At 37.9% G+C, this 26,215-nt stretch overlaps 1 protein-coding gene and 1 pseudogene across 1 annotated transcript; both read right to left on the reverse strand.

Moving 5' to 3' along the window:
* Nucleotides 1-5,827: 5,827 nt before the first annotated feature.
* Nucleotides 5,828-9,496, reverse strand: LOC127633334 (carbonic anhydrase 4-like). The gene is made up of 8 exons (XM_052112373.1): nt 9,466-9,496; nt 9,331-9,357; nt 9,004-9,174; nt 8,624-8,775; nt 8,469-8,549; nt 8,313-8,385; nt 7,638-7,801; nt 5,828-6,061 (listed from the first exon to the last, which is right to left on the reverse strand). Exons 1-8 carry the CDS (start codon nt 9,494-9,496, stop codon nt 5,828-5,830), a joined length of 933 nt encoding a protein of 310 aa, XP_051968333.1.
* Nucleotides 9,497-18,266: 8,770 nt separating this feature from the next.
* Nucleotides 18,267-25,981, reverse strand: LOC127633335 (carbonic anhydrase 4-like; annotated as a pseudogene).
* Nucleotides 25,982-26,215: the final 234 nt, after the last annotated feature.

Here is a 26,215-nt window from a genome sequence, read left to right on the forward strand (position 1 = left end):
GTGAACTGCTGATGCAAGTGCAAGCAAGCTGTTACATGCGTAATAGCAGGTGCATCAGTCTGCACGTAACTTCCCCAAATGCCACAAAAAACGTCATGTTGTTCCCAACATCCCTGAGGGGGGGAAACAACGTAACTAGCATGGGAGCAGGCCACGCAAGCCGCTGCCTTTTCTCTCCATGTTTTCTCTCCACAGAGTATTAGATCCGGCTGGGCCATCTAACACCGTTATATGCATCCTATTCTTTCAGGGAGAAAAGACCCCGCGTAGACCACATCCTGCCCAAAGAGGAGGTCAACCTGTGGCAATACTAAATACAAAATGTGTGCTCACCAGTCGCACATGGAAGGGGTGTGGTGGTAGGTCCTGCCTCGAAGGGGAGGAGCTCTACAAACACGGCGGCTGGGGGCAGAGGGGGCTCTGCCCAAGGGAGACCCATGTCTGCCACAGGGAGACTGTACCGTGGATATTACATCACATGGAGTTACCTGAGTAATCGGCACCTGTGGAGCACCTATCCCAGTACAGGGCATAATAGTACCTGTAGTGGGTCCTCTGCAGAATTTGCGAGCCCCAGGGCTAGGGAGGAAGGACATCCAGGGTCCATGATATGGTGAACTCGATTGGGGAAAAGGCAATTTACGCAATCGATACACTCGTTCCAGTTGTTCCGTATTACCAAAAACTAACTGTTCGTACCTGACAAAACACGGGACGAAACCGGCTCAACCCAGAGAGATTGTAAAATCTATTAAAAAATTGGGTATAGCCCAGCCCGCTGCTCTGCAGATGTCTGCTCGAGTGGTGCAGTGGGCCAGTGCCCACGAGGATGCCACACTCCTAGTAGAGTGTGCTCGTACTCCCAAAGGGGCAGGCACGGTGTGAGTGATGGCATCCATGATCCAGTGGGAAAGCCTCTGTTTGGAGACAGCGTTCCCTTTCCTCTGTCCACCGAAGCAGACAAAGAGCCGCTTAGAGCATCTCAAGCTCTGCGTGCAATCCAAGTAGGTGCGCAAAGCATGCACCAGACACAGCAATGACAGGGTTGGGTCTGCCTCCTCCCGGGACAGCGCTTGCAGGCTCTCCACCTGATCCCTGAAGGGGGTCATATGAACCTTGGGCACATAACCCGGCCTTGGTTTAAGGATCACGTGTGAATCTGCTGGACCAAATTCCAGGCAAGTGTCTGACAGAAAACGCTTTGAGGTTCCCCCCTCTTGATGGAGGTGAGTGCAATCAGGAGGGCTGTCTTCAAGGAGAGGGCTTTCAGCTCTAGTGGCTCAAAGGAGGCTCCCGAAGGCCCAGGAGAACCGTGGAGAGATCCCATGAGGGAAAGAGGCGTGGCCTGGGAGGATTCAACATCTGGCCACATCTGAGGAGCCTGATGATCAGTTTGTGCTTCCCTAAGTACTTACCATCCACTGCATCATGGTGGGCTGCTATAGCAGCTACATATACCTTCAAGGTGGAGGGAGACAACTTCCTATCAAGCTTCTGCAGGAAGGAAAGCACTGATCCGACTGTGCATCTCTGGGGTCTTCGGCTCGGGAAGAACACCAATTCACGAACAAGCGCCACTTCAGGGCATAAAGCTGCCTCGTAGAGGGAGCTCTGGCCCAAGTGATCGTGTCTACCACTGCTGGTGGTAGGCCACTTAGGTCTCTTAGGAATGTGGAGGTTCCAGAGGTTTGGGCGCGGGTGCAAGATGTTGCCCCGTCCCTGAGAAAGAAGGTCCTTCCTCAGGTGAATCTGCCAGGTAGGTGCTGTCGGGAGGAGTGTGAGGTCTGAGAACAAAGTATGGGTGGGCCAATTTGGGGCCACGAATGTGACTTGTTCCTCATTATTATCTGACCCAAGGAGTGAGGAAACCGCTCTTTGTTGACAATTTGGGCACCGCAGTCCATTCGGTGAACAGAAAAGAGAAGGAAACAAAAGATTTACCTCCTGGCCCTCCACCGGGGATGGAGTGGTCTGGATACAAGCTCCGTAGTGGATGTCTTACTCCCTGGGTTGTCCATCTCAGGGGAGCTTATGAGCCTTCCGGGTCCTCGTGCTGGCCCGTGATACATGAGGATGAGTCAATGACAACAGAATTAAACTTTTGGGTGAACTATCCCTGTAATATTTCAGAAATATTTCCTGACAAATTCACACAAGTAGTCAAGAAGATCTGATGGAAATTGATGTACAGTAACACTATGTGAAGACATGTTCTTTTTCAGGTCTCAAAGAATGTGTATTAAGTTATATTCCAATGGGGGCTTTATCCTTAGAGTTATGTGCCACTGACTGACATGTGAATGGGTGGCCATTTGTACAGTACTTACCTAACAGTTTGATGTCATGTTCAGGTATTACATAATTTAACCGATGTTCATTCTATTAAAGTTTTGAGCACTGAATTAATCTCTTTTGGAATGTTCTGATATTTCACTGATTCTTGACATAAGTGACAAAACATGTCTTAAATACAAAAGTCATCTTTATGTTAAAGATCAAGAAATTCATAATAAAAATACCAGAAAAGTTAAATATAAAGGAAATATGTATAATCAGGGAATTTGTTACTTATATTTTAAATAATTTCATTAGAGTTTGTTAAAAAGCATGCTCTACTATACTTGAAAGCATTCGTAACAACCTGTCCTTAGCAAGAGGTCACAATGCTAAACTGCCAAAGAAAGCATTTAAAAATGCAACAAATTCATATAAATATTAGAGGAACGGTAGGGATCTGTAAGATATCAATAAATACATAAAGTAATCTTTAGATTGTATTTTCTATAAAAAAAAAAAAACTGTATCCTCACTTTGCAATAACTGTCGGATTTGCTTATAATCCTGAACAAATCACACAATGTCATGGTCAGCTGTAACTGAGGACATCTTTCCCACTTCCTACTCATGTTGAAATCAACAGGACACGTGGTCTTGTAAGATTTATATTTTTTCATATTTTAAAAAGTTTCTTTCCACTAAGTTTCTGCGGTTACAGCTTGAAAATGTCAACATCATCTTACCATTTTGATAATTTCTGTTAGAATTGTGGGATCAATTTGGGCATTTTAGTTTAGGTCATCGAAGCAGATTTAACTGAGGATAAAAACAAAATTGCTCCAGTGTACAACACATGCTTAAGATGGGAAAATATTAAATTTGTCAACTCTGTCAGAGTTTTCAGAATAGTGTGAAAACATGAAAAAAAAAAATTATAATTTGAATGTATTTTATCACTTAACTGTTTTATTGAACACCATTATTAGATATTTAAGACTTTACAGTCTTGTTGGATGGATACAATTATTATAGCATGCTGAAATTATTTATAAACATTAAAAAGGTATGTGAAAAGGTTTTGGATACTAAAAACAACTTTGTATGGCAGAAACTTTTGATGGTAATGAACTTGAAATGTCTATTTTTTTGCCGCAAATATTTTTTTTGACTTGTTGAATTTCTTTGAATGACAAATTCCATAAATTCATCTCCCTATCATTACAGTCAGATCGATTACAATGTGAATTCAGAAACAGCAGGTTGAAGATTTTGCTACAGAAATCGGTCTGTGCTCAAGGAAATTCAAATCACTGACCAAAGTGGCCGAAGCTGGAAGTGTTGTTATATTCTTAAGTTTACCCACCCCTCCTACATTTCCAAAAGGATTTTAATTTTTTTTTTTAAGGCTGATTATATAAATCTCTAAATAATTCAACCTCGCTGGTCCACTTCTTTCAGCATTCTTTATTGCAAACCAGAAATCAAATCGGTATTCTGTGTAACCACTATCACTGTTATAAAGCGTACAAAAGACTGATCACTGATGTTATTGTGTGGTTAAATCATGTGCCCGCATAGAACAATGCATTTACAATAATTTTCCTCTCGCAGGTATTTATTGTTGTGTTTAGACCTACAGGGATGGACTGGCTATAGGGATATTCCCATTGGGCTGTTTATCTTGTGGGCTGGTAAAGCTGTCATACAGGGCTGTATGTTTTAACAAGGAAAAAAAAAAAAGTCATCAAGCTGGCCCATTTGAGCCAAAGGGTGGCTAGTTTAATATTTCAACTGATCTACTCTTCTCATTTACATCCCTACACTTCCACATATCTCCTGGCACTGCTGTTCACCTCCTCACAGCCACATCTTAACAACTTGATATAGTCTGTCATGTTTTTTCCCCATTAGATTAGGCTCAACAATTTACACAAAAATCTCTGCCGCTTCGGTTTAATTTAGAAGCCTATTGTTGTTTCGCAATTTTAAGGAGGCCCCATCATCAACAACAGAACACAGCAGCTGCATCTACTACAACAACAACATTATACAGCAAGTCGTCATGTTGCTTTCGAATATTCCAGTACTCTGGCATCGGCCCCATCATGCAGAGTTACTGACAAGTGGCATCTTCCATCAGACAGATGGAACAGAGGTCTTACCCCACGCTGAAACCAGGAAGTGATTGCGTTCACATAAGTGACAACCATGAATTGGAGATTCCATTTTACCTCTATGATAACACTTTTACTCCAGTGATGGTTAGGTTTAAGGTTCAGGTGTAGAGTTAATAAATGATGCATTCCTCTTCACTGTACTGTCCCCTTTTAAAGCTAAAAACTCACTTTTTGCACACCTGTGTGTAATTCATCTTTAAACAGGAGCTCAAACAATATGTTCAAATCCCCTTCCAGCTTTGGCCACTGCTTCATATTTTAATAAGCACAGAGTGCTTATTGACTTTAAGAAAGTCAACCTTCGGTTTCCAAATTTCCTGTAAGATCAGTCTGACTGTGAATGATCTGCAAAATCATTTATTTTGTGAATACTGGCAGCTGTCAACCAGAGATCAGATTTTCTTTTTGTCTGACAGCAGTGACCATAAATAGATGGAGCTGACAATCAATTTGAAATCAAGTATGGCATGACAGAACACAATTTTGCTTCTGACAGTGTTGAGTGATTAACACAATGTGATAGTTGTGAAGTTGAATTTTATTTTATCTTTAGGGGGAAAAAAAAAAAAATTGGATCATTAAAAACTGAATTGTACAAAATTACATTAAAATGTTTGGTCACTGGTTAAACCCTTTGAAAGCTTGGCTGAAGCCACAAGTGTTTTGACAGAGACAAACTTGTTTCCCCATGTTGGTGCCACATACAAAATATAGATATCATTTTTCAAAGGCAAAACATTTCTCTTCAGATATTAATTCAGGACAAACTAATCTCAAACAGCTCCTATGACAGGAGCTGTTTTTTTTTTTTGCAATTTATTGTTTTGTTAAATCAGTGACTTCCATGACCCTCAGTCTAGTACCAGCATTTGGTCAAAGCCTAAAACAGCAATTTGGTCTATTCCAAATTCCAAAGCTGATAATGTATTAAGAACTTAAACAGTGCACCTTTGGTGAGGAGAGGAAAAAAAAAAAAAAAAAAAAAGCGCCTTAAAGTAATTTTCCATATAAAATACAACCTTAAAAATACAGCAAATGCACATTAACCCATGCACTTTTGCAAATATGGCACACAGCTGATCTGAAAGACATGCATCAATACAGATGCGTTAACAAGCGGAGGGCAAGGAAATTGAGTGTGAAACTTGACAAGTACTTGACAACATTTGAGAACACCCAGTAGAAAAAATTTAATTTGTAAATACTCATGAAATATTTATTTTACAAGACTGACATAAATCTGACTGAAAGGTTTAGATTTTCATAATATATTAATAACGTCTATTCTTCTCACAATCTATTATAATTAAAAAAGAAATTTTACATTAACAGTGAAAAAGCTATTCCACTCAGGGAAAATGTTCACCTTAATCCTAAATCAGATGGAGGATAAGGTACATGAGTATTGCACTTAGAGGAGAGGTCACGAGAGACTTGAATGGTTTTGTTGCGGTCGATGTTGGCGTTTTATGACCAGTAATTCTGGAACCTGCCACATGTGATGTTACAAACCTGCTATTGATTGGCTGAACACGTCTGAAGGTGTAGGTCATTAGGGGGGAGTTTGACGATGTGTTGATGTAGACAGTTGCACTGAAGAGGTCGATCTAGCATTTGGAGAAAAGTACATAATTTAATATAGTCCCACCTGAAGCCATGGGTGTAACACTGATCATAAAATGTACTAAATGTCTAAAAGTATGTGTACATGCCCTTGGCCTAGTCAGCTACACAAAAGCGAGGCCCATAATGGAATCATTTACAGAGTATGGTATGAAAAGACCTTCACATGCCGGCACAAAGCCCAGCAACCGGTTGCAAGAAGCCACTTAGGTTAAGAAAACCCTTAGCGACAATCAGTGTTGGGTCAATTTCTTCCATAAAAGTAATCCACAACTAATTAACGATTGCTTCTCTATAATTAAAATGCAACTGATTCACGTATAAAGTAACAGGTTACTAATTACTTTTAAGTTACTTTCTAAAGCCAATCATACAAACATGACACTAACAGCTCTATTAGTACTTTAATTGTATAGTTTTCAGTCAATGTTAAAGCGACAGACAGCAACTTGGCTCAACTTAACTTCTCAAATATGCAGTAGTAGTATCTTCAGGTGTGCGTGTCTGCGATCTACAACCTTCTTAGCTGTGTGTGGCATGTATGTGTACAATATGCTTGTTTACCTGTGTGTGTTGGTGTGGAAGACAAAAAGAATGCTAATGAACTGAAAACATATTTGCAAACAGCTTTGATAGTAAAACCATTGAGTGTTTGAAAGCTTGTTTCTTTTCGGTGTGCATTTATGCACAGCATGTTTGTTTGTGTACAACATATCCCTATGTCAGACATGAACGGTTTTCCATATACACCCGAAGCCGATACCCCTCTCCTCCCGTGGCAGCTGCAGAGGGACACACGACGGAGGCACAAGAGGATGGGACAGAGCTTTGAGAATTTTGTTGCTGGCCCGGCCTTGCATGCCTCTTCTCCCCCATTTTTGAAAAGAAAACACTCTGCTGCATCCATAGGAACGCCGCTCACTCATCTGCCGTGGTGGTTTCTTAGAACGCATGCTCATTAACTGACACAGCAATACACATAAAAGCACCAACATAGGAACATAATACATTAAAAAGGCATTCTATTTAATATTGTCTTAGCAATAAATATGTAATCCAAGTAATGTAATTTTATTCATGCCTTTAACTGTATAATCACATTACTTAAGTGACGTTATATTACGGCGTTAAAGCAGTAATTAGATTACAGTAACGCGTTAAACTCACCACTGGTGACAATACGCTTTATGATTTTCAGAACCTTTCCCCCCCCCCCCCCCCAATTTGGAATGCCTAATTACCAGTGCTCTCCAAGTCCTTGTGGTGGTGTATTGATTCACCTCAATCCCTGTGACGGAGGATGAATCACAGTTTCCGAGACATCAATCCACGCATCTCATCACATGGCTTGTTGAGCGAGTTACCGCGGAGACTTAGCGTGTGTGGAGGCTTCACGCTATTCTTATTATATCTTCGTTATATCTTCTATTAATGCTTAAAGTTTTGAAACACGATAATTAACATATTTAAGGATGTATGGATGTGGTGTTAAAGTGTCCAAATACTTGTTGCCATAGTGTACAATACTGTTAAAATTGGAGTAGTCTAGATTAGACTTACCAAATCCTGGCTGACTTTGATGGGGTTTTTGAAGACTGTCCACACTACCCCTTCCTTGCAGTTGGGTGTGGTCAAAGAACCAAGATAACGGTAATATTTTGACCGGTCCACTCCAGGAAGCAGATCATCCATGGAGATAGAATGGTTGATGTGCATTTTAGCACCTGAGAAGCAAAGAGTTTACAAATATTTTCCTCTCTTGGAAAATTGTGGACATTTGTATGCAAATGCTAATGTGTGCTGTTCTCATTTCTTATTGTACATTATGTGGCCCATTTTCAAAAAACAAGGTTGGAATGTAACTGCAACAGTTCTCATTGTGATTCACATGAAGAGTGTTTCTTTTGTGAAACTGCACTTCAATTTTGAAAATGCCATGAGTTCTGGGTTTCCATATTGATTATTTACTTTGATAACCCCCATATTATAAAATGGTTCTTGGGAGTGGGCAATTTAGAATTATAACAAACTTGATTTTCATTCAAACTAATTTATATGAAGGGGGATCACATTTACATCCAACTGATAATATGCACAAAATGAAACCCAAACTCTAAAGTATGTATTTTACACAATGCCACACAACTTAAAGAGCTCAGTTTATATGCTGTATCCTATTAATATGAGTGCCAAAATATGGTTGCATGAGCAATATGTGACTGATACCGTACTTACCTGCGTTGGCAATTTTTGCTAGATAGGATGTTAATGTCTTCCAGCTTTTTGGTTTCAGAGTTGCATTCGAGGCCTGTGGGTGAAATTATACTGCAACACCTGGAAATATTCACCTACCAATAAACAATGTGTGAGATGCAAGAGAAACTTTCCTACCTCAATGAAGAAACCAAAGGCAGCTAATACAGAATCACTCGACACATTGCCAGTCCGACCAGCCTTATTCACTATGTGCAACTGAGACAGAAAAGCCTTTATTAGACACGTAATAAGAGACCAATCAAAATCTTCACATCTTATTATATTCATACCTCCATAGGATATCGTTTGCCATCTACAGTGTGTTCAGATCCAGGCATGGCACTGCCATTACCCCAGTGAAGATGAAACTCCATACTGGTAAACAAGCCTGGCAGACCACCTCCTTCTACATACATTTTCTTATCATCAAGAGTAACCTTAACTTAATAGACCAAAACACAAGGCACAGAGAGGCTATTTTCTCAAAAATCGATGAGCACATCACAGCCAATTTACTAGAAGTATGTTTACTGTGTTTAGCATGAAGTAGTGAGAGAACATAATTTAGGTACTGCAACTCTCTAAAAGAAATCCAGAAATTGCATGTCATCATGCGTTGCACAAATGCAATCATGAAACTGTATGGCACAATAAAGAGAGCCTTACTCACTTGTCTTGCCAGTATTTTCAATCTCAGTTAAGGTAGTGTTGTCATCATAGCCAATGAAGTTGAAAGAGGTTAAACTGGCATCAGCTTGAACATTGGCAGTTACAATGTCTATTGGAGACTGTTGAGTGCCATTACACGAGTTTCTTGCAATTGTGTCCCAAGTGAAATCACCTGAGACACAGAGAGGGTTATTAAGGTCAAAACTTTTTTATTTTGACAATTTCTACCCTATCTGAAGAAAAGAGTGAATAGTAAAGTGGTTGTGTTCTGATTTAGCATATGAATGTATTGCTTAATTTAGATTGAAAGAATGACAGACAAGCTTACTACATGATGGCATGTGATAGCACCAAGCTGGGAAAAGACAAATTAAAGGCAGAGATTAAAATTGGACATCATAACATTAATGGCAATGGGCTTGATCCAAATTGTAGGTGATCAAATCACATGAACCTCACTTACACTCTGAAGTTGGCGGTGCATTGTACACCATGGACAACAGACCAGCTGCGAGGCAGGTCACGAACAATGTATTCTTTTACAAAGGAAAAAAAGGGAGGGGGACATGCTTTGTAAACTCTATTCCCACCCAGTACTGTTATACAGGTGCTGCCGTTTTCAGCCGAATCTTTCACAATATTTGGAAACTCTTCTTTTTTACACTTTCTTAACTTAAATCACAAATTAAAGATTTTAGATAAGGTACAATGATTTAAGTAAATCAGAAAATATCAGCACTCTTCATATACCTCCTATGAGACTGTGTCATTATGCACATGTATGACAAACTGTCTCAATTGGATCTGATTGGATCTTTTAAAAACCTAAACAAAACACTTTAGAAATGTGCTGACTTTGGTTTTCATAAAATACGGGTTATGCTTTACAATAATTGTCCATTTGTTAACATTAGTTAATGCATTAGGTATCATGAACTAACAAAGAGCAATACTTTTACAGCATTAATGTTAATTTAAAAATCTAACATTTTTTTAAATCAAAAGTTGTATTTGTTATAATTTGTTAATGCAATATGACCTAACATGAACTAATAGTAAAACAATTTTATATTAACTAACATTAATTTATTCTGAAAAAAAAAATACAAAAAAAAAAAATTATATTATATATATATATATGATAGAAAATAGAAAAACAAAACCCTTTTTTGGGGGGTAATCCAGACACATAAACCATCATGTTACATTGCTTTGTTAGTTTCAAGATCATTTTAGATATTGCACAGTGATTTAACAAACCTCAACATTGTTAAATGTTGTGAAAGGTTTTTTTTTTTTTTGCTTGCTAGTTTCAATCCTAACAAAAGATTTAACCAACTGCTTGAATCATCTTACCATTTTAGTCAAATTTATGAATTTGACAAGTCCTTAATTTTGGCACTTTTTCCAAGTTTTCTCTCTTCTTATAAACAGTAAAAACTCTACTTTGAAAACAATTATAAACTTGGAAGATTTACATTCAAAGGCTTTAACTCTTCAGAAATGTGCAACAACATATAGACCAACCTTCAAAATGTTCAATTTGAGACAGGTGTTGCCCTGAAGATCATCAGGTGATTAAAGTCAGTTTGGTTCAGGTGTGTTTGACACCAATGGGTCAAAGTTTGCCTGGTTCCAGTAATACCATTTAGAGAACTACACCATTATGCAGAGAAGCGTGTTTCTCCATTGACCAACATTCAAAAGAGTATTCTGACTAAACGTTTTTATTTTATTATTTTTATTTTATTTGCAAAGAACATATAAATCACCAAAACTTCATTATATTATAGTTAATCTTTCACTGATGCCTTTATATTGTATTACTCTTTGCAGCGGAGTTTTGGAGAGCTTCTGTTTTTCCTTCTCTGCTGGAAGGATTTGTAATAGAGAATGGTCTGTCATATGATATTTACAGTGATTGGCTCCAAAAAAAAAAAAAAAAAGCAGATGGAGCATGAGCGCTTATGAAGCAAAGGTGGTAGTGTTCTGGTCATTTATAGCAGCATGCTCTAGCTGATGAGTATGAATGCAAAAAAATAGCACTCCACAGGCATATTAGAATTCCTTGGATGGTATGTTGTCTTAAACACACTGTAAACCCCAATCCACAAGATAAGTAATTGTTTTGAGTAGGGAACATCATACAAATTATTTCAAATAAATTAACCTGAGTATTTAGAACTTCATGAAACTTACACCTTTTGAGTAACCTGAATAGTTTAATGTATATCATGTGTCTTTGTGTAAGATGAATGTAAAGGGATATACTTGTTAGTGTTTAACGTTTTGTGTTGTTTAGAAGAGTTTGTCATGTTAAAGTTTTATTTGGGGGAGGGGGGGGTGAATAGTGGAGCTTGACATTAAGTTGAGGACAGGTAAATTAATAGATTGTTCTTCAGTAGATTGATACTTGAGCTATTGAGTTAATCAAAGCATGAGTAATCCAATTAGCATGCATTCAGCATGCAAACATTCACTGTACTATCTTGTACTAGCTAAATCTAGATATGTGCCCTCTACTTAAAGGAGACCTATTATGCCCCTTTGTACAAGATGTAATATAATTCTTAGGTGTCCCCAGAATGTGTCTGAAGTTTCAGCTCAAAATACCCCACGGATCATTTATTATACCATGTTGTAAATGCCTCTTTGGGTGGAATCAAAAACACGCTGTTTCAGTGTGTGTCTCCGCCCCTGACATAGCTCTGGTCTCCGTGAAGACAATCAGAGACAATTGTAACTGTAGCTGCATTAGCTGTGGAATAAGCTAATAATCACGTTCAGAAAGGCAATTTGCAAACATTCACAAAATATAAAATGCGATACTTACATCTTCAGGATGTAAAGCTGGAACATGAACAGGTGGTACTGATCCATGCTTGAAAATAAAACAAATTGAAAATCTTGTTTTATATTGACACCCATTCGCAAAGCAGTCCAGTGTAAAATTATTTGCACAAACATACAGACATTTTTGTATGTTTTGGGGCACATTTCCTTCAAAAACTAAACTTGTCCTCTGCATCTTCAGTGGCTCTGACGCCGGGAGTACATGAAGACTCTAATGTTCACTTTTACAGCCAACAACAGAACACTTATGAAGCTTACGAAGCTGAGACATTATTCTTCTCACTGTATCTGGAAACAAATGGCGGACTGTGTGTAGATCACTCAGGGGAGGATCTATGATAATAAGGTAGAGTCCGTCAGAGTCGTGGGTGAGGCGTGCGCTAACGTGACGTCACTTTAGAGCAGAAACATGCTGTTTTTGAATAGAAATGTAAGAAAGAGTGGGTGGACTTTTAATATTGTAGGGTGGTTGTGTACACACACTGCTGACTCACATTTATATATAAACACCATGTAAAAGTGAATTTTGCATAATAGGTCCCCTATAACACATTTAAGTTGAGCCTACATGCTAATTTATGTCCGGCCAAAGAGTTAATTTAAAATCAAGTATCATAAAAATTTAGGGCTGTCAATTTAACACATTAATTGTGCAATTCATTATATAAAATAATGCGATTAATCATGCGCCCTGACCGTAATCAGGAATATTCCTTCCGTTTGAGCAATTAAAGCATGGAGTACCACCCGTTTTCTCCAGGTGGCAGTAAGCAAATGTTGCTGCTTATGTGATGCTTTTGTTCTACCCACTCCGTACGGGACTCGAACCTAGGACTCCGGCGTGGGAGGCGGGTGCTCTAACAAGGAGGCTAAAGGCTACAGCCTCTAGCGTCAGTCGCTAGAGCACCTCTTGAGGTCAGGAGAGTGAGGTTTACACACTGCACAGCTACCTACCAGCATGCTCCCATTACACTTATACAGACAGAGAACAAATCACACTTACCGAGAGCAGACAACACAAGATGAGAACATGTTCGTGTACAAACACAGCTTGGAGCACAAATCCAAAGGCGGGATCTTAAGACGTAAACTTCATTTAACTTGACACGGTGACCTAAAAATGGAATGTTTGAGGCGACGCAACCACTCCAAAATGTGTACACAGTTACGTCCATAGACAAGCTCTCACAATAAATCTGATTGATGAATAACTGTAGGCCAATATAATGGTTAGGCCTATGTTCAATAATAAGGAAATAAATATACTGCATTCTAAACCTACTTTGAATACTCACTAAAATCATTTGGGTTAAAAATGACCCAACACATGGGTTGATATTGCACTGACCCATTGTTGGGTTATTTTAACCCAATGCATTGGGTAGCAAGTTTTACCCAATAAATTGGGTTATAAAATAACTAATATGTTGGGTTTTATTTTTTGGGGGGTCCAAAATGTTGCTTTAACCATCCTAGTATTATTAGTACTATTATTATTGTTGACATTATTATTATTGTTGTGTAAATAAATGATAATGCACAAGTTACAAATATCTTGAAAATGCTTTATTTCCATTAAATTAAAAGTTGCAAACATTTTCATTAATTTAGTAAATGGTTACATAGCCTACTTATTACAAATAAATAAGTAGGCAATGGTGTAACGTTGCTGGCAAGGATGAAGACGATGACGATGGAGAGACGAACACAAGTGCAGTGTAGTAAACAAAAGTGAGATTCAAAAACCCAAACTAGAAACATGAACATGACTAAACTAGACTTGACACAAACAAAACATGACTTGACTAAATCTTGGCTTGGCTTGACTTGATTTAAGCAAAACAACAACAAAGTTACAAAGTTAACAATACTCCACAAAGGACAATGGCAAACATGAGGGCTAAAATACATTGACATGGGTAACAAGTTAACAAGACCACCAATGAAAATACAAGACTGAAAACAATATAACAAGACAATGAAACATGAACCAATAAATAACAAGACAAGACTAATAAACAAAGGAACCAATAAGAAAAAAAACACATGAAACATGGCGGGAACCGAATAATCACACGACTAGACAAGGAAGTGAACAAATTTCAAAATGAAGGACCTGAAGACATGAACAGGACTAACTTTTCAAAATAAACACCCCAACACATGAACAAATACAGAACAAACATGACATAAGTCCTGTGTTCTGTAGGGAGCTGGGGGGGGGGGTGTCTTGAGGGGGGCGTGGCGAGATAGGGCATGGGACATGGGATCAAGGCAGAGTCTGGGGGGGGGGGCAATGAGAGGCTCGAGAGGTGGAGAAAAGGTGGAGTCGTAGGGATGGAAGTGGACCTGGACCGTGGAGCAGAGGCGGGCCTGGACCATTGAGTAGTGGCGGGCTGTGACATGGCCTGGAGCTGACTCTGGTGTGGCTGTGACATGGCCTGGAGCTGACTCTGGCGTGGCTGTGACATTGCCTGGAGCTGACTCTGGCGTGGCTGTGACATGGCCTGTGGTCAGCAACCTATGGCACGGGTGCCAGCATTGACACGTGGAGGGGTAATCATTGGCAAGCCAGCAACGGTGAGAGAGGGGTAGACTATATTTATATAAATTCCGCACCTGCATTCCAATCTACATCTTGATGTTAATCCTTCCTCATGAATCACATTCAAATCCAGAACCATTTACTGAATGAGCACTGTGCCACTGTGTCTGACTGTTTGTACTGTATTTTATTTTATTTTTTATTCTAAACTGTTTCAATTATTCTTATTTTAATCTCTTCTATGTAAAGCACTTTGAATTACCATTGTGCATGAAATGTGCTATATAAATAAACTTGCCTTGCCTTGATGAAAACACGCTGCGTTGTAGGAGCACATCTGATCTCTTCTGGAAGCTGGTTCCAGCTGCGGCTGGCATAATAGCTAAAAGCAGACTCTCCCTGCTTAGAGTGAACCATTGGTATTTCTAGCTGATGTGATCCTAATGATCTGAGTGATCTGTTGGGTTTATATTCAGTGAGCATATCTGCAATATATTGAGGTCCTAGCCCATTGAGTGATTTATATACCAGTAATAATACTTGACATGTAACTGGGAGCCAGTGTAAAGACCTGAGGACTGGTGTGATATGTTCATATTTTCTGGTTCTGCTCAGAATCCTGGCAGCAGCGTTCTGTATGAGCTGCAACTGTTTTATGGTCTTTTTGGGAAGGCCAGTGAGGAGTCCATTACAATAATCCACCCTGCTGGTGATGAAAGCATGCACAAGTTTCTCTAATTCTTGCAATATTTTTCAGATGATAGTATGCTGATTTAGTTATTGCTTTGACATGACTACTGAAACTAAGATCTGACTCTAGAGACACACCAAGATTCCTAACTTGATTTTAGTTGTTTGACCCCTAGCGTCAAGGTATGCATTCACCTTGAGAACTTCATCTTTGTTTCCAAACGCAAAGACTTCAGTTTTGTCTTCGTTTAACTGAAGAAAGTTTTGGCACATCCAACTGTTTACTTCATCAATGCATTTGCACAGTCAATGGGGCTGTAATCGTTAGGTGATAAGGCTAAGTAGATCTGTGTGTCGTCTGCATAGCTGTGGTAAGCAATTTGGTTCTTTTTCATTATTTGGCTCATTGGGAGCATATACAGGTTGAACAGGAGTGGCGCAAGAATTGAGCCTTGAGGGACTCCGCATGTCATGGACGTCCACTCAGACTTATGGTCTCCTATACTCACATAATAACCTCTCCCTTCTAAGTATGACCTGAACCATTTTAGGACCATCCCAGAAAGCCCCACCCAGTTTTCCAGCCTGTCAAGAAGTATGTTGTGATCAACAGTGTCAAATGCAGCACTGAGGTCGAGTAGTACCAGTACTGCTAATTTACCTGTATCAGTATTTAAGCGAATATCATTTATTATCTTTATGAGCGCTGTCTCTGTGCTGTGATGCAATCGGAAACCAGATTGAAAATTGTCAAAGTATCCATTCGAGTTCAAGAATTTGTTCAGCTGATTGAAGACAACTTTTTCAATGATTTTGCCTATGAAAGGAAGATTTGAGATCGGTCTATAGTTGCTTAATATGGTCTTATCCAGATTGCTCTTTTTCAAGAGGGGCTTGACAACTGCAGTTTTCAGGGAGTTTGGAAAACTCCCAGAGAGAAGTGAGGATATTATCACCTCTAGGAGATCTGCTTCTAAACAGTTGAACACACTTTTGAAAAAAGATGTGGGAAGTGCATCAAGGGCGCAGTCGAATGGGAAGCTAAACACTATTGAAGTGTGATGAGACTTGCGCTGCATGCAAGCCATTCGCACATCACGAGCCAGCAGCACTTCTCTTTCGATTAATCGCAGGAGTAAATGCACCCACTTTGCTTCAGTCAGCCATAATTCAGTGTTTCATTTGTTTCTTTGTTTTCAGAACAACACATCGTGTAATAAGGAAAACACTATTAATCCTTCTTCGGCACAGCCATTAACTAGGAAAATAAAAACAAATTGCATTCCACGTCAATAAGGTTGCCGATCCCTGGTGTAATATCTTGAGTCCAATTGGTTTATTATATAAAGTAGTGCCTTACAGATATAACTTTCTAGATAAAATGTTTCAATCTTCCGCTTTGAAGTATTTTAATGTTACACTATAAAAGTGACAATATACTTTTCTTTCAGTTGATGAAAAACTGCCGTGTCTGCAACACTGGATAATGAGTCTTAAACCGAGGCTTCTTACGGTTTCTTCACTCGTAGGCCAAATATATGAAATATGTATGATTTCCCCAAAAAAAAGTGTCAGGACGAACAAAGTGAGGGGGAGCATCCCAATTAATAGTTTCTACGCCACGGTTTAAAATAGGCTGGCTTTATAACAAGTGTTATGTCGGTAGCCAAGTAAGCAGCAATACAGCAGACCCAAAATTAAGGGGAAATTATTTAATCTGCTATTATTGTATGTTGATAAAGAAAACTAAAAGCGTTCTTATAACGTGACATTAACTTAACCCTATCTTCTGTTGGTAGTGGCACTAGTCAACCGTTTAAATTTAAAATGTCCTCGTGAGACCAATTTTAATCCAACTGGTTGCGTTATTATATAAACAACCCAATAAACATTAGGAATAACCCAACATGTTTAACCCAGCTATTGGGTAAATTAAATAACCCAACATTTTGGAGTGTAGCCTTTAATGCTTCACTTGTGTGCCAGAAGAATGTAATGCATTTTAATTATCTGTACTATACATCATTATAGTGTATATATATTTAATCATATTGAATTAATGTTGAGAGTCTCTCAGCAAATATTAATTAATTGGATTTAAAGTTTAATCAATTGACAGCCCTAATTTAAATGCATGAGTTAATTTACCATTTCAGGTTAAGATGAACAATACAAAATCTGTCAATTCTGCTTGCTTGGGGTACATTTACACAACAACGATATACTAAAAACTGAGAAGTTTTTCCTTTGCGTTTCGCGTACAGACAACGTTGGTCAAAACTATCCCAGTTCACACAGATCCATGAAAACGACTAAGGCTGCATTATGCATGCCAGGCCAGTAGCTGGCCATGTCACTTCGTAAAGAAACACTACGCGCCTGCGCACATAAGCATTCTTCCACAGAGCGGTGAATACAAACAATTTAGATGGCAAAAGCATAGAGCAATTTTGTCTGTGGAGACGAGGAGGTTGCTTTATGATGACAATTAACTTTGCTGGAGAAGCTTCAATAAACTCCATTGTGAGCAGCGCGCACACACACACACACACACACACACACACACACACACACACACACACACACACACACACACAGTCAGCCATTGTAGTTTTGAATGGCTCACACATTGTTTTGAAGTAATCGTGCATGCCTATACATAGACTGAACACGTAATACGGGTGTATATGACAGTTTACAAATTCGCATCAAATCTTTGAAGACTTGGAAACCATTGTGTTTTTACAGATAATTTTTCCTTGTATCTGCATTAACAGTGCATTTATACATGGTAAATTATATTGGTCTAAAAAAGGTCTTCAGCATGACATGGAATGCTTCATCCACAATGTGCATTAAATGCATAAAGAAATGGCAGCAGTTTCCTTCAGAATTAAAATCACAGGCTTCTGTTCGAGTAACCTCATTTTTCAATAGAAAGGGGTGCAATTTCAAAAATGTACGATTACAAAACTCTTAGACTCTGGTGGTCTCTTATCAGAAAGTAAATTCACAATTTTAACAGATTAGTATGAATGACATAATTTGATTCAATAAAAGTGGTTTACACAAGTATAGTGGATGAGTAAAAAACTTGAGCTTTATTTTTTCCTTCAACTGTGTAATACATGCATTAAAAAAGGAGAAATAATGAAATTCTGTGATCGGTTCATACAGAACATCAACTAATGGCACAAGTGGCAAGCATTTCACATATTGGGGTAAAGACAAAATGAGGTAGAAGCAAGCAAATAGTTCATGCACATTAACGGCCAAACAAAAAGCAATTATCCAAAGTGGCAATTAATGTGAAACCTACAGACATAGTGACACATGGTCATTGAGAATAAACATTAATCATTAGGCTTTAAATTTCCCAAAAAAAAAAATACAAATATACATCATAACATTGAACCAGAGAAATTGATATGATCAAAACCTTCAGAATTGTAACAGCACAGGGCTGACCCGAAACGTCACAGGTTGTTTAAAACACAGTACTTGCAATCAATAAGTTAAAGGGGAGGAAAATGTTACTGAAGCCACACATTGCCCCTAAACTTTGCTTTCATTACTTGTCAGTTATACCATTCCAGGCACAAAACAAAACCACATCATCTAGTAGTCCCTCCAGTATACAACAGTTTCATAATCATATGTAATACAAGTTACAGGAGTATCAGGAGAGAGGTTTGAAATGCCAGCTGTTGGTGTTATAGGACTTGCAATTCTGGTACTTGCCATTTGTGAAGTCACAATCCTGCTGTTGATTGGCTGAATGCCCCTGAAATTGTTGGTGATTAGGGGAGAATTGTTTGCTTTTTTGATGTGGACAGTTGTACTGAAAAGGTCGATCTGATATAAGGAGAGAGAAGGAATCAAATGTATGCAGTCATACAATAGACATCAAATGGGTTCTTGTAGCTCAACTGGTAGAGAATGGCAATTATAAGGAGAAAGTATAGCTTTGATTCCCAGATCACGTAAAATGTCTTAGTGTTTAGGACATTGCCCCTATAAAAAGGAACACCAAAGCATAAACAGTTCAATGTATAAATATTCACCAGTTACTTTCACTTAAAAATCCTGTGCATGCCTGTTTATATTGACATCAAAAGCAGAGAATTGGATATACATTTAAAAAGAAAAAAAACCTCTGGTTGGATTTTCCCAAAAGACTGTTAAAGATCAGCTAAACAACAAGAACATTTGAACAAGCTTTTGCAAAAAATAGCAACCTTCAGGGCATGACCATACTGAGACTTACCAAATCCTGCCTGACTTTGATGGGGTCTTTAAAGATAGTCCACACTACACCTTCAATGCAGTTGGGTGTGGTCAAAGAACCAAGATAGCGGTAATATTTAGTCCGGTCCACCCCAGGAAGCAGATCATCCATGGAAATAAATTGGGTGATGCATGCACGTTCACCTAAGCGGAGAGGGCATTTACCTGGGTAAATAAAAGTGTTTTTAAAATTACATGTAGATTAGCAGATAATCTACTAAAGATTATATTAACTTCATTGGCAATTTTTGTCAAATAAGAGGTTAAGGTCTTCCAGCTTCCTGGTTTTCCAATGTCACTAGTGGCCTGCAAGTTGAACCATACTTGAAACACTAAAACTGAACTATGGTCTCAAACGTCATTGATAGGCAATAAAATGAAACCTACCTCAATAAAGAAACCAAAGGCAGCCAATACATTTGAATCAGCTACTGCTTCATTCACTATGTGCAGCTGAAACCAATGGGCAAGACAAGTAAGCAACAAAGCAATACTAGTGGTAAAGTTGTACTTTCAGTACATTTTTCATACCTCCACGGGGTATTGTTTGCCATCTACAGTGTGTTCAGATCCTGGCATGGCACTGCCAATACCCCAGTGAAAATGAAACTCTATGCTGGTAAACACACCTGGCAGATCACCTCCTTCCACATATTTTCTTGTGGTCAAGTTGAACCTTTACTAAAGTGTAAAGCAAAATACAAATAACATGAGCAAGTATATACATTCTGAAATTATAATCACACAAGATGACTCCTGATCAGCATACTGAAGATAATGGGGAAGAGGTAAATGTGGATTGTGGAAATGAGACATATGCTGCATTCATGTGCTATCGACATTCATATGCACTTCTGAAGTGGTAATTACAACTATGTTATGTTCACGTGCCTTGTCGAAAAAACGATTTCTTGAGGAATTTTGACACCATAATGCATAGCACTCAGTTAGCTTGATGACAATGGAATTTGCCAAAATAAAAGCTTTTCACGGTGTAAAACTGTACAACATGCATAGAAAGATTGCTGATATACATACATGGACGGGACCAAAACAGTAAGCACTAACATTTAGCTGCATTTAAAAAAAAAACAAAAATGTACCTGTCATTCACCATGTTAAAAGTTTAGGACTCTTCAGCTTCCTAGTGGGAAACTCGTATTTACAATAGCATGTGAAAGCAGCATTAAACTGGAGGGGAAGAGAAACGTACTTGTCTCGCCAGTATTTTCAATCTCAGTTAAAGTGGTGTCATCATCATAGCCAATGAAGTTGAAAGAGGTTAAACAGGCATCAGCTTGGACATCGGCGGTTACGATGTCTATAGGAGACTGTTGTTTGCCATTACACGAGTTTCTTGCAATTATGGGCCATGTGACATCACCGGAGACACAAAACGACTGCTAAAAACAACCTTCATAGAAAAACGAAGCATATGGCATACTTTGAGATTCATCTAGTGGGTTTTAAAATGAAGTCATTGAGTGATTAACTACTGCATTAAACTCCAAATTATTTTAAGGTTAACTTTTAGGCTATGATGGATATTATATGTGTATTCTACTAAAAGGAGAAATAAACTTACTACAAAATGGCATGTGATAGCACAAAGCTGGGAAAAAGCCAAAAAGTGAGATTACCAATTGAGATGTTTGAAACATTTAGCAAAAGTACTTTCTGATAAACACAAAGAGTGACACAATGTCTCAATGACAGTCAATTAATGTGATCATCTTCACTTACACACATGGATTGGTGCACTGTGGAACAGGGGTAGACAAACTGTAAGGCAGGCCATCACTAAAGCATTCATCTATCAAAAATAAGAACATAAATCTTACCATCAAATGAGCACCACATGGGTTAAATTACTTAAAAGCAAAGGGAAAACTTCAACCCTAACAAAAGACTCAATCGGCTGCAAGTCATTCCACTGCCACAGTGTCTCACCATTTTAATAAATTAAATTAATTTAACTGGTCCCTCTTTACCAGTCTGCTGGCTTCCTCTCTTCCTAACAATAATCCAAATCTGGTTACAGTACTAAATCTGTAAAACCCTACTGTATAACAACTACTTCCTTAGAAAACTTTTCAGTCAAAGGCTTTAAAAGTCCTTCAGAGGTACATGCAAAAGTAGAGTGAATTCAACATCTTCTTCTTCTTCTTCTTCTTCTTCTTCTTCTTCTTCTGTTTAAATGGCGGTTGGCAAACCAACTTAAAGGTGCATTGTCCGCCACCTACTGGATTGGAGTATGCAGCACTACTTGGTAGAATACACTTGTTTATATATTAAAAAAAAATAATAAATAAAAAATAAATAAATAATAATAGTAATAAGAATTATATCTTTTTAACCAGATCAGTATCTTTTAAAAATTGTAATACTTTCTCATGTATTATATAATCTGTTCCTTCTCCTAATATTTCCTTAAGTGAGTAATTGTTTACACCCCTGTCCTTTAGTGACTGGATTAATTCAAGTCTTTCTCTATTGTATGCTATACATTCTAGTAATATATGATTTACTGTTTCTGGATCTCCACATTTATCGCAATTACCACTTTCATGTTTACCTATTTTATGTAAACTTAGATTTAATGTTGTATGTCCAATACGTAATCTTGTCAATATCATATCCTTTTTCCTATTATTAACAGTTGTTCTTTCCACCCCCACATTTCTTTGAATACTATACAGATGTCTTCCTCTTGTTTCATTGTCCCATATCCTCTGCCACCTCTTTTTTACTTCAGTCCCAATCAGCCCCTTAATTTCCACTTTACTCATCTTTACTCTAATATTGATCTCAGGATCTTTCAATGACTTCTTTGCCAGTTTATCAACTTCCTCATTCCCCTTTACTCCGACATGGGCTGGCACCCACAAAAAACTCACCCTTACACCTAAGTGCTTTATGCTATATAATTTCTGTAATATTTCATTTAAAATATCTTGTCTTGCTAAAGATGTACCACTTTCTAAACTTTGCAAAGCTGATTGTGAGTCTGTACATATCACACTACTATTAGGCTGCTTTTCTTCTATCCATTGTAAGGCTAATGATATGGCTATCAGTTCTGTTGTAAAAACAAATATATGATCGGTTACTCTTTTTGATATTTTAATATTGTACTGAGGAATATATACTGCAGCAGCTGCTCTACCTGTTTTTGGATCTTTTGATCCATCTGTGAATATTTGAGTCATGTTGTTGTATGTTTGATTTATGTATTGTTGAACGATTACTTTTAATGGCAAATTATGTTCTTTCTTGTGTATGAATAAGTCTATTTCTGGCATTGGATATATCCAAGGGGGTATAGATGAAATTATAACAGAAGGAGAAACTTCTATCTCGGTTATACCCATTTCCTGTGCCTCCTTATTTGCTACCCAGCCAAAACTATTTATTCTCCCATACTCATACTCCCAACAGTTTCCCAGTACCTTTTTAACTGGGTGTCTTTCATCATGTCCTTTTAATCCAGTATCTCATTCTTAGCTTTCTCCTACGAACTTCTAGTGGCATTTCTCCCATCTCTACTTGGATTGATGGTACTGGAGATGTTCTAAATGCTCCACAGCTGATCCTTAAAGCTTGAGTCTGAATTACCTCGATCTTTTTGAGCCATGTTTCTGATGCAGAACAGTATATCAAACTACCATAATCTATTGCCGGTCTTATTAATGAGCTATATATTCTTCTTAAAGACTGTCTACTTGCTCCCCACTCAACCCCAACCAAGCACCTCATTACATTTATTCCTTTTTTACATTTGTCTACAAGCTTTTGAATGTGAATACCAAATGTTAATTTAGAGTCCATCCACATACCTAAAAATCTTAATATTTTAACTTGTTCTAATTCCTGACCATACATTTTTATACTTACTTTAATGTTTTTTCTCCTTTTTGTGAAACAAATTACCTGTGTTTTTGCAATTGAGAACCGGAAACCCCACTCATTTGCCCAGTTTTCTACTTTATTTACTGCCCCCTGCAGACTTTTAACTACAAATATTTCATTTCTTCCCCTTTTCCATATTGCGCCATCATCTGCATACAGTGATCTCCCTATTCCTGTGTCAATTTGTGTGTAAATATCATTAATCATTATGTTAAAAAGTATTGGACTACATACACTACCTTGGGGAGTTCCATTTTCCACACTCCATCCGAGTATGTTTGAGAATATGTTGTCCCAATTCTTACTTGTATTGTCCTATTAAATAAGAAATCCTTGATCCAATCATACATCTTTCCTGTAATTCCCATTTTATCAAGTTTCATTAATAAACCCTCTTTCCACAACATATCGTAAGCCTTCTCTATATCGAAGAACACTCCAACTACTACATCTTTATTTACTTGAGCCTTCCTTATTGCTGCTTCCAGACTTACTACTGAATCCATAGTACTGCGCCCCTTCCTAAAACCACTCTGGTATTGTGAAAATAAGACCTTTTTCTCAATAAAATATACTAACCTTGACATTACCATTCTCTCCATAAGCTTACATAAGTTTGATGTCAATGCTATTGGCCTATAGCTGCTTGGTTGAGCTTTGTCTTTCCCTGGCTTAGCAATTGGCACTATGACCCCATGTTTCCACTCAGAAGGAAGTTTCCCTGTTTCCCATACTTTAGTAAACAATCCTAGAATTATTTTTAATGATGTTTCTGATAAATTTTTTATCAACTCTACACAAATTTCATCCTTTCCTGGAGAAGTTTTTCTTACCCCTGAGAGTGCTCTCTTCATTTCATACATTGTAAACTCAGCCTCTATTACACTACCCGAATGCCCTCTTTTTTCTAACATTTTAGGGTTTTCTCTAATGCGTTGTCTCCTATATTTTCTCATTTCCTCAGGAATATTATCATTACTATGCACCTTCATAAATGTTTCTGCTAATACTTCTACTTTTTCTTCATCTGAAACTGCTGATTTCCCTTTATCTGTTAAAACTGGTATGCTACTATATCTCTGAATTCCACTCATCTTTCTAATCATCCCCCATATTTCGTTTATTTCAATATCTTCACCAATACTTTCACAAAATTCCCTCCAATATTTCCTCTTTGCTATTCTTATTACACGCCTCACTTTTGCTTGTGCCTTTTTATAGTTTATTAAATCATTAAAATTAATACTTCTTACTTTCCTGAGCGCTTTATTTCTTATATAAACTGCCTCACTACATTCCTCATTCCACCAAGGAACTACCTTTTTTCTATTCCCTGATATCTTTTTTCCTATTGCTTCTACTGCTGCTCTCCGTATTGCATTACAGATATTTTTATTCAACTCATCTACATCCTCTATTACACCCAAAAACCCCTCCAAATATTCATCACAAATCTCCTTAAATTGCTCCCAATTTGCCTTTTTAAATGCCCATCTTTGTATTCTCTCTACCTTTTCATTTTTGAATATCTATTCCTATTTTACATAATATTGGAAAATGGTCGCTTCCTATGTTATTGTGAGTTATTACTTTCCAAGTACTTTTCCTTGCTAAATTATCTGATACCAAAGTTAAATCGATAGCTGACATCTTTCCACTTCCTATATCAATTCTGGTGCCTGACCCATCATTTATACACACTAATCCTCTTAAATCTAACATGTCTTCCACTACCAATCCATTATGATCTGTATGTTCACTCCCCCACAATGTATTATGAGAATTAAAATCTCCACACCATACCATCTTTTGTTTACCATTCTCATCTATTTTTTCCAAATCTCCTATATTTAGTTTCTTACATGGATTATAAAGATTTACTATTTTTATACTTTCTGCTCCTTCCCATATTTCAATTACCATTACCTCATGTTCCTGATCAATCTCAACTATCCTGTACCCTATATCTTGTTTTATGAAAGTTACTATCCCCCCTCCATTTCCACCTGGTCTGTCTCTACGTATTGCAATATATCCTTGTAATGTAAAATTAAGACATGGTTTCAACCAAGACTCCTGAACACATATTATATCTGGGCATCTTTCTTGTTTTAATATAAAGTTCTTAAATTCCTGTCCATTTGCAATCAAACTTCTGGCGTTCCATTGCAATATTAATAACACCATTATGGACCACCACATGTTGTCTGGGTGTTTCCTACCTGTACTTTTAGTTTTTCATTTATCATCTCCACATTGATTCCCTCTATTTCCAAATACTTTTCTGCTGCTCTCACTATGATTTTAATTCTCTCTGTCTGACTTTCCGTTTGTGCTGAGCAATTTACCACTTCAACTATAAATGCTACAAAAGACACTTTATCAATCTCCAGTGTATCCTTCTCAGTCTCTTCTATGACTTTATTCATTCGCTGAGGTACAATTCTCTCAATTTCTTTTGTTTTTGTTTCCTGTTCCACTCTCTTCAGGGCCTCAGCATATGTTAACCCATCTTCCACTCTAACATTTTGTACTTTCAAGACTTTTTGTCTCGCTTGGCATCCTCCGTACCCTGCGCTGTGCTCTCCCCCACAGTTACAACATTTGGGATTTACTCCTTGTTCACATTTACCGTAATCATGCTCTCCTCCACATCTTGCACATCTTTGCTTCCCTCTACAAACTGCTGCAACATGTCCAAATCTTTGACATTTAAAACATCTTAACGGGGGAGGTACATAGGGTCTAACCATATAGCTCATGTATCCTAAATATACTCTTTCAGGTAATTTATCCTCATCAAAATGTATCATCACAGATAGACTATCCTTCCTTTCTTTGTCTTTGACATACTGAAGTCTTCTCACTTCCTTCACTTCTGCTCCCGAAATATTCTTTTTGATTCTTTCTGTTGTCATGTCAATCGGAA

Source organism: Xyrauchen texanus, chromosome 40 (genome assembly GCF_025860055.1).
Source record: "Xyrauchen texanus isolate HMW12.3.18 chromosome 40, RBS_HiC_50CHRs, whole genome shotgun sequence".
Lineage (NCBI taxonomy): Eukaryota > Metazoa > Chordata > Actinopteri > Cypriniformes > Catostomidae > Xyrauchen > Xyrauchen texanus.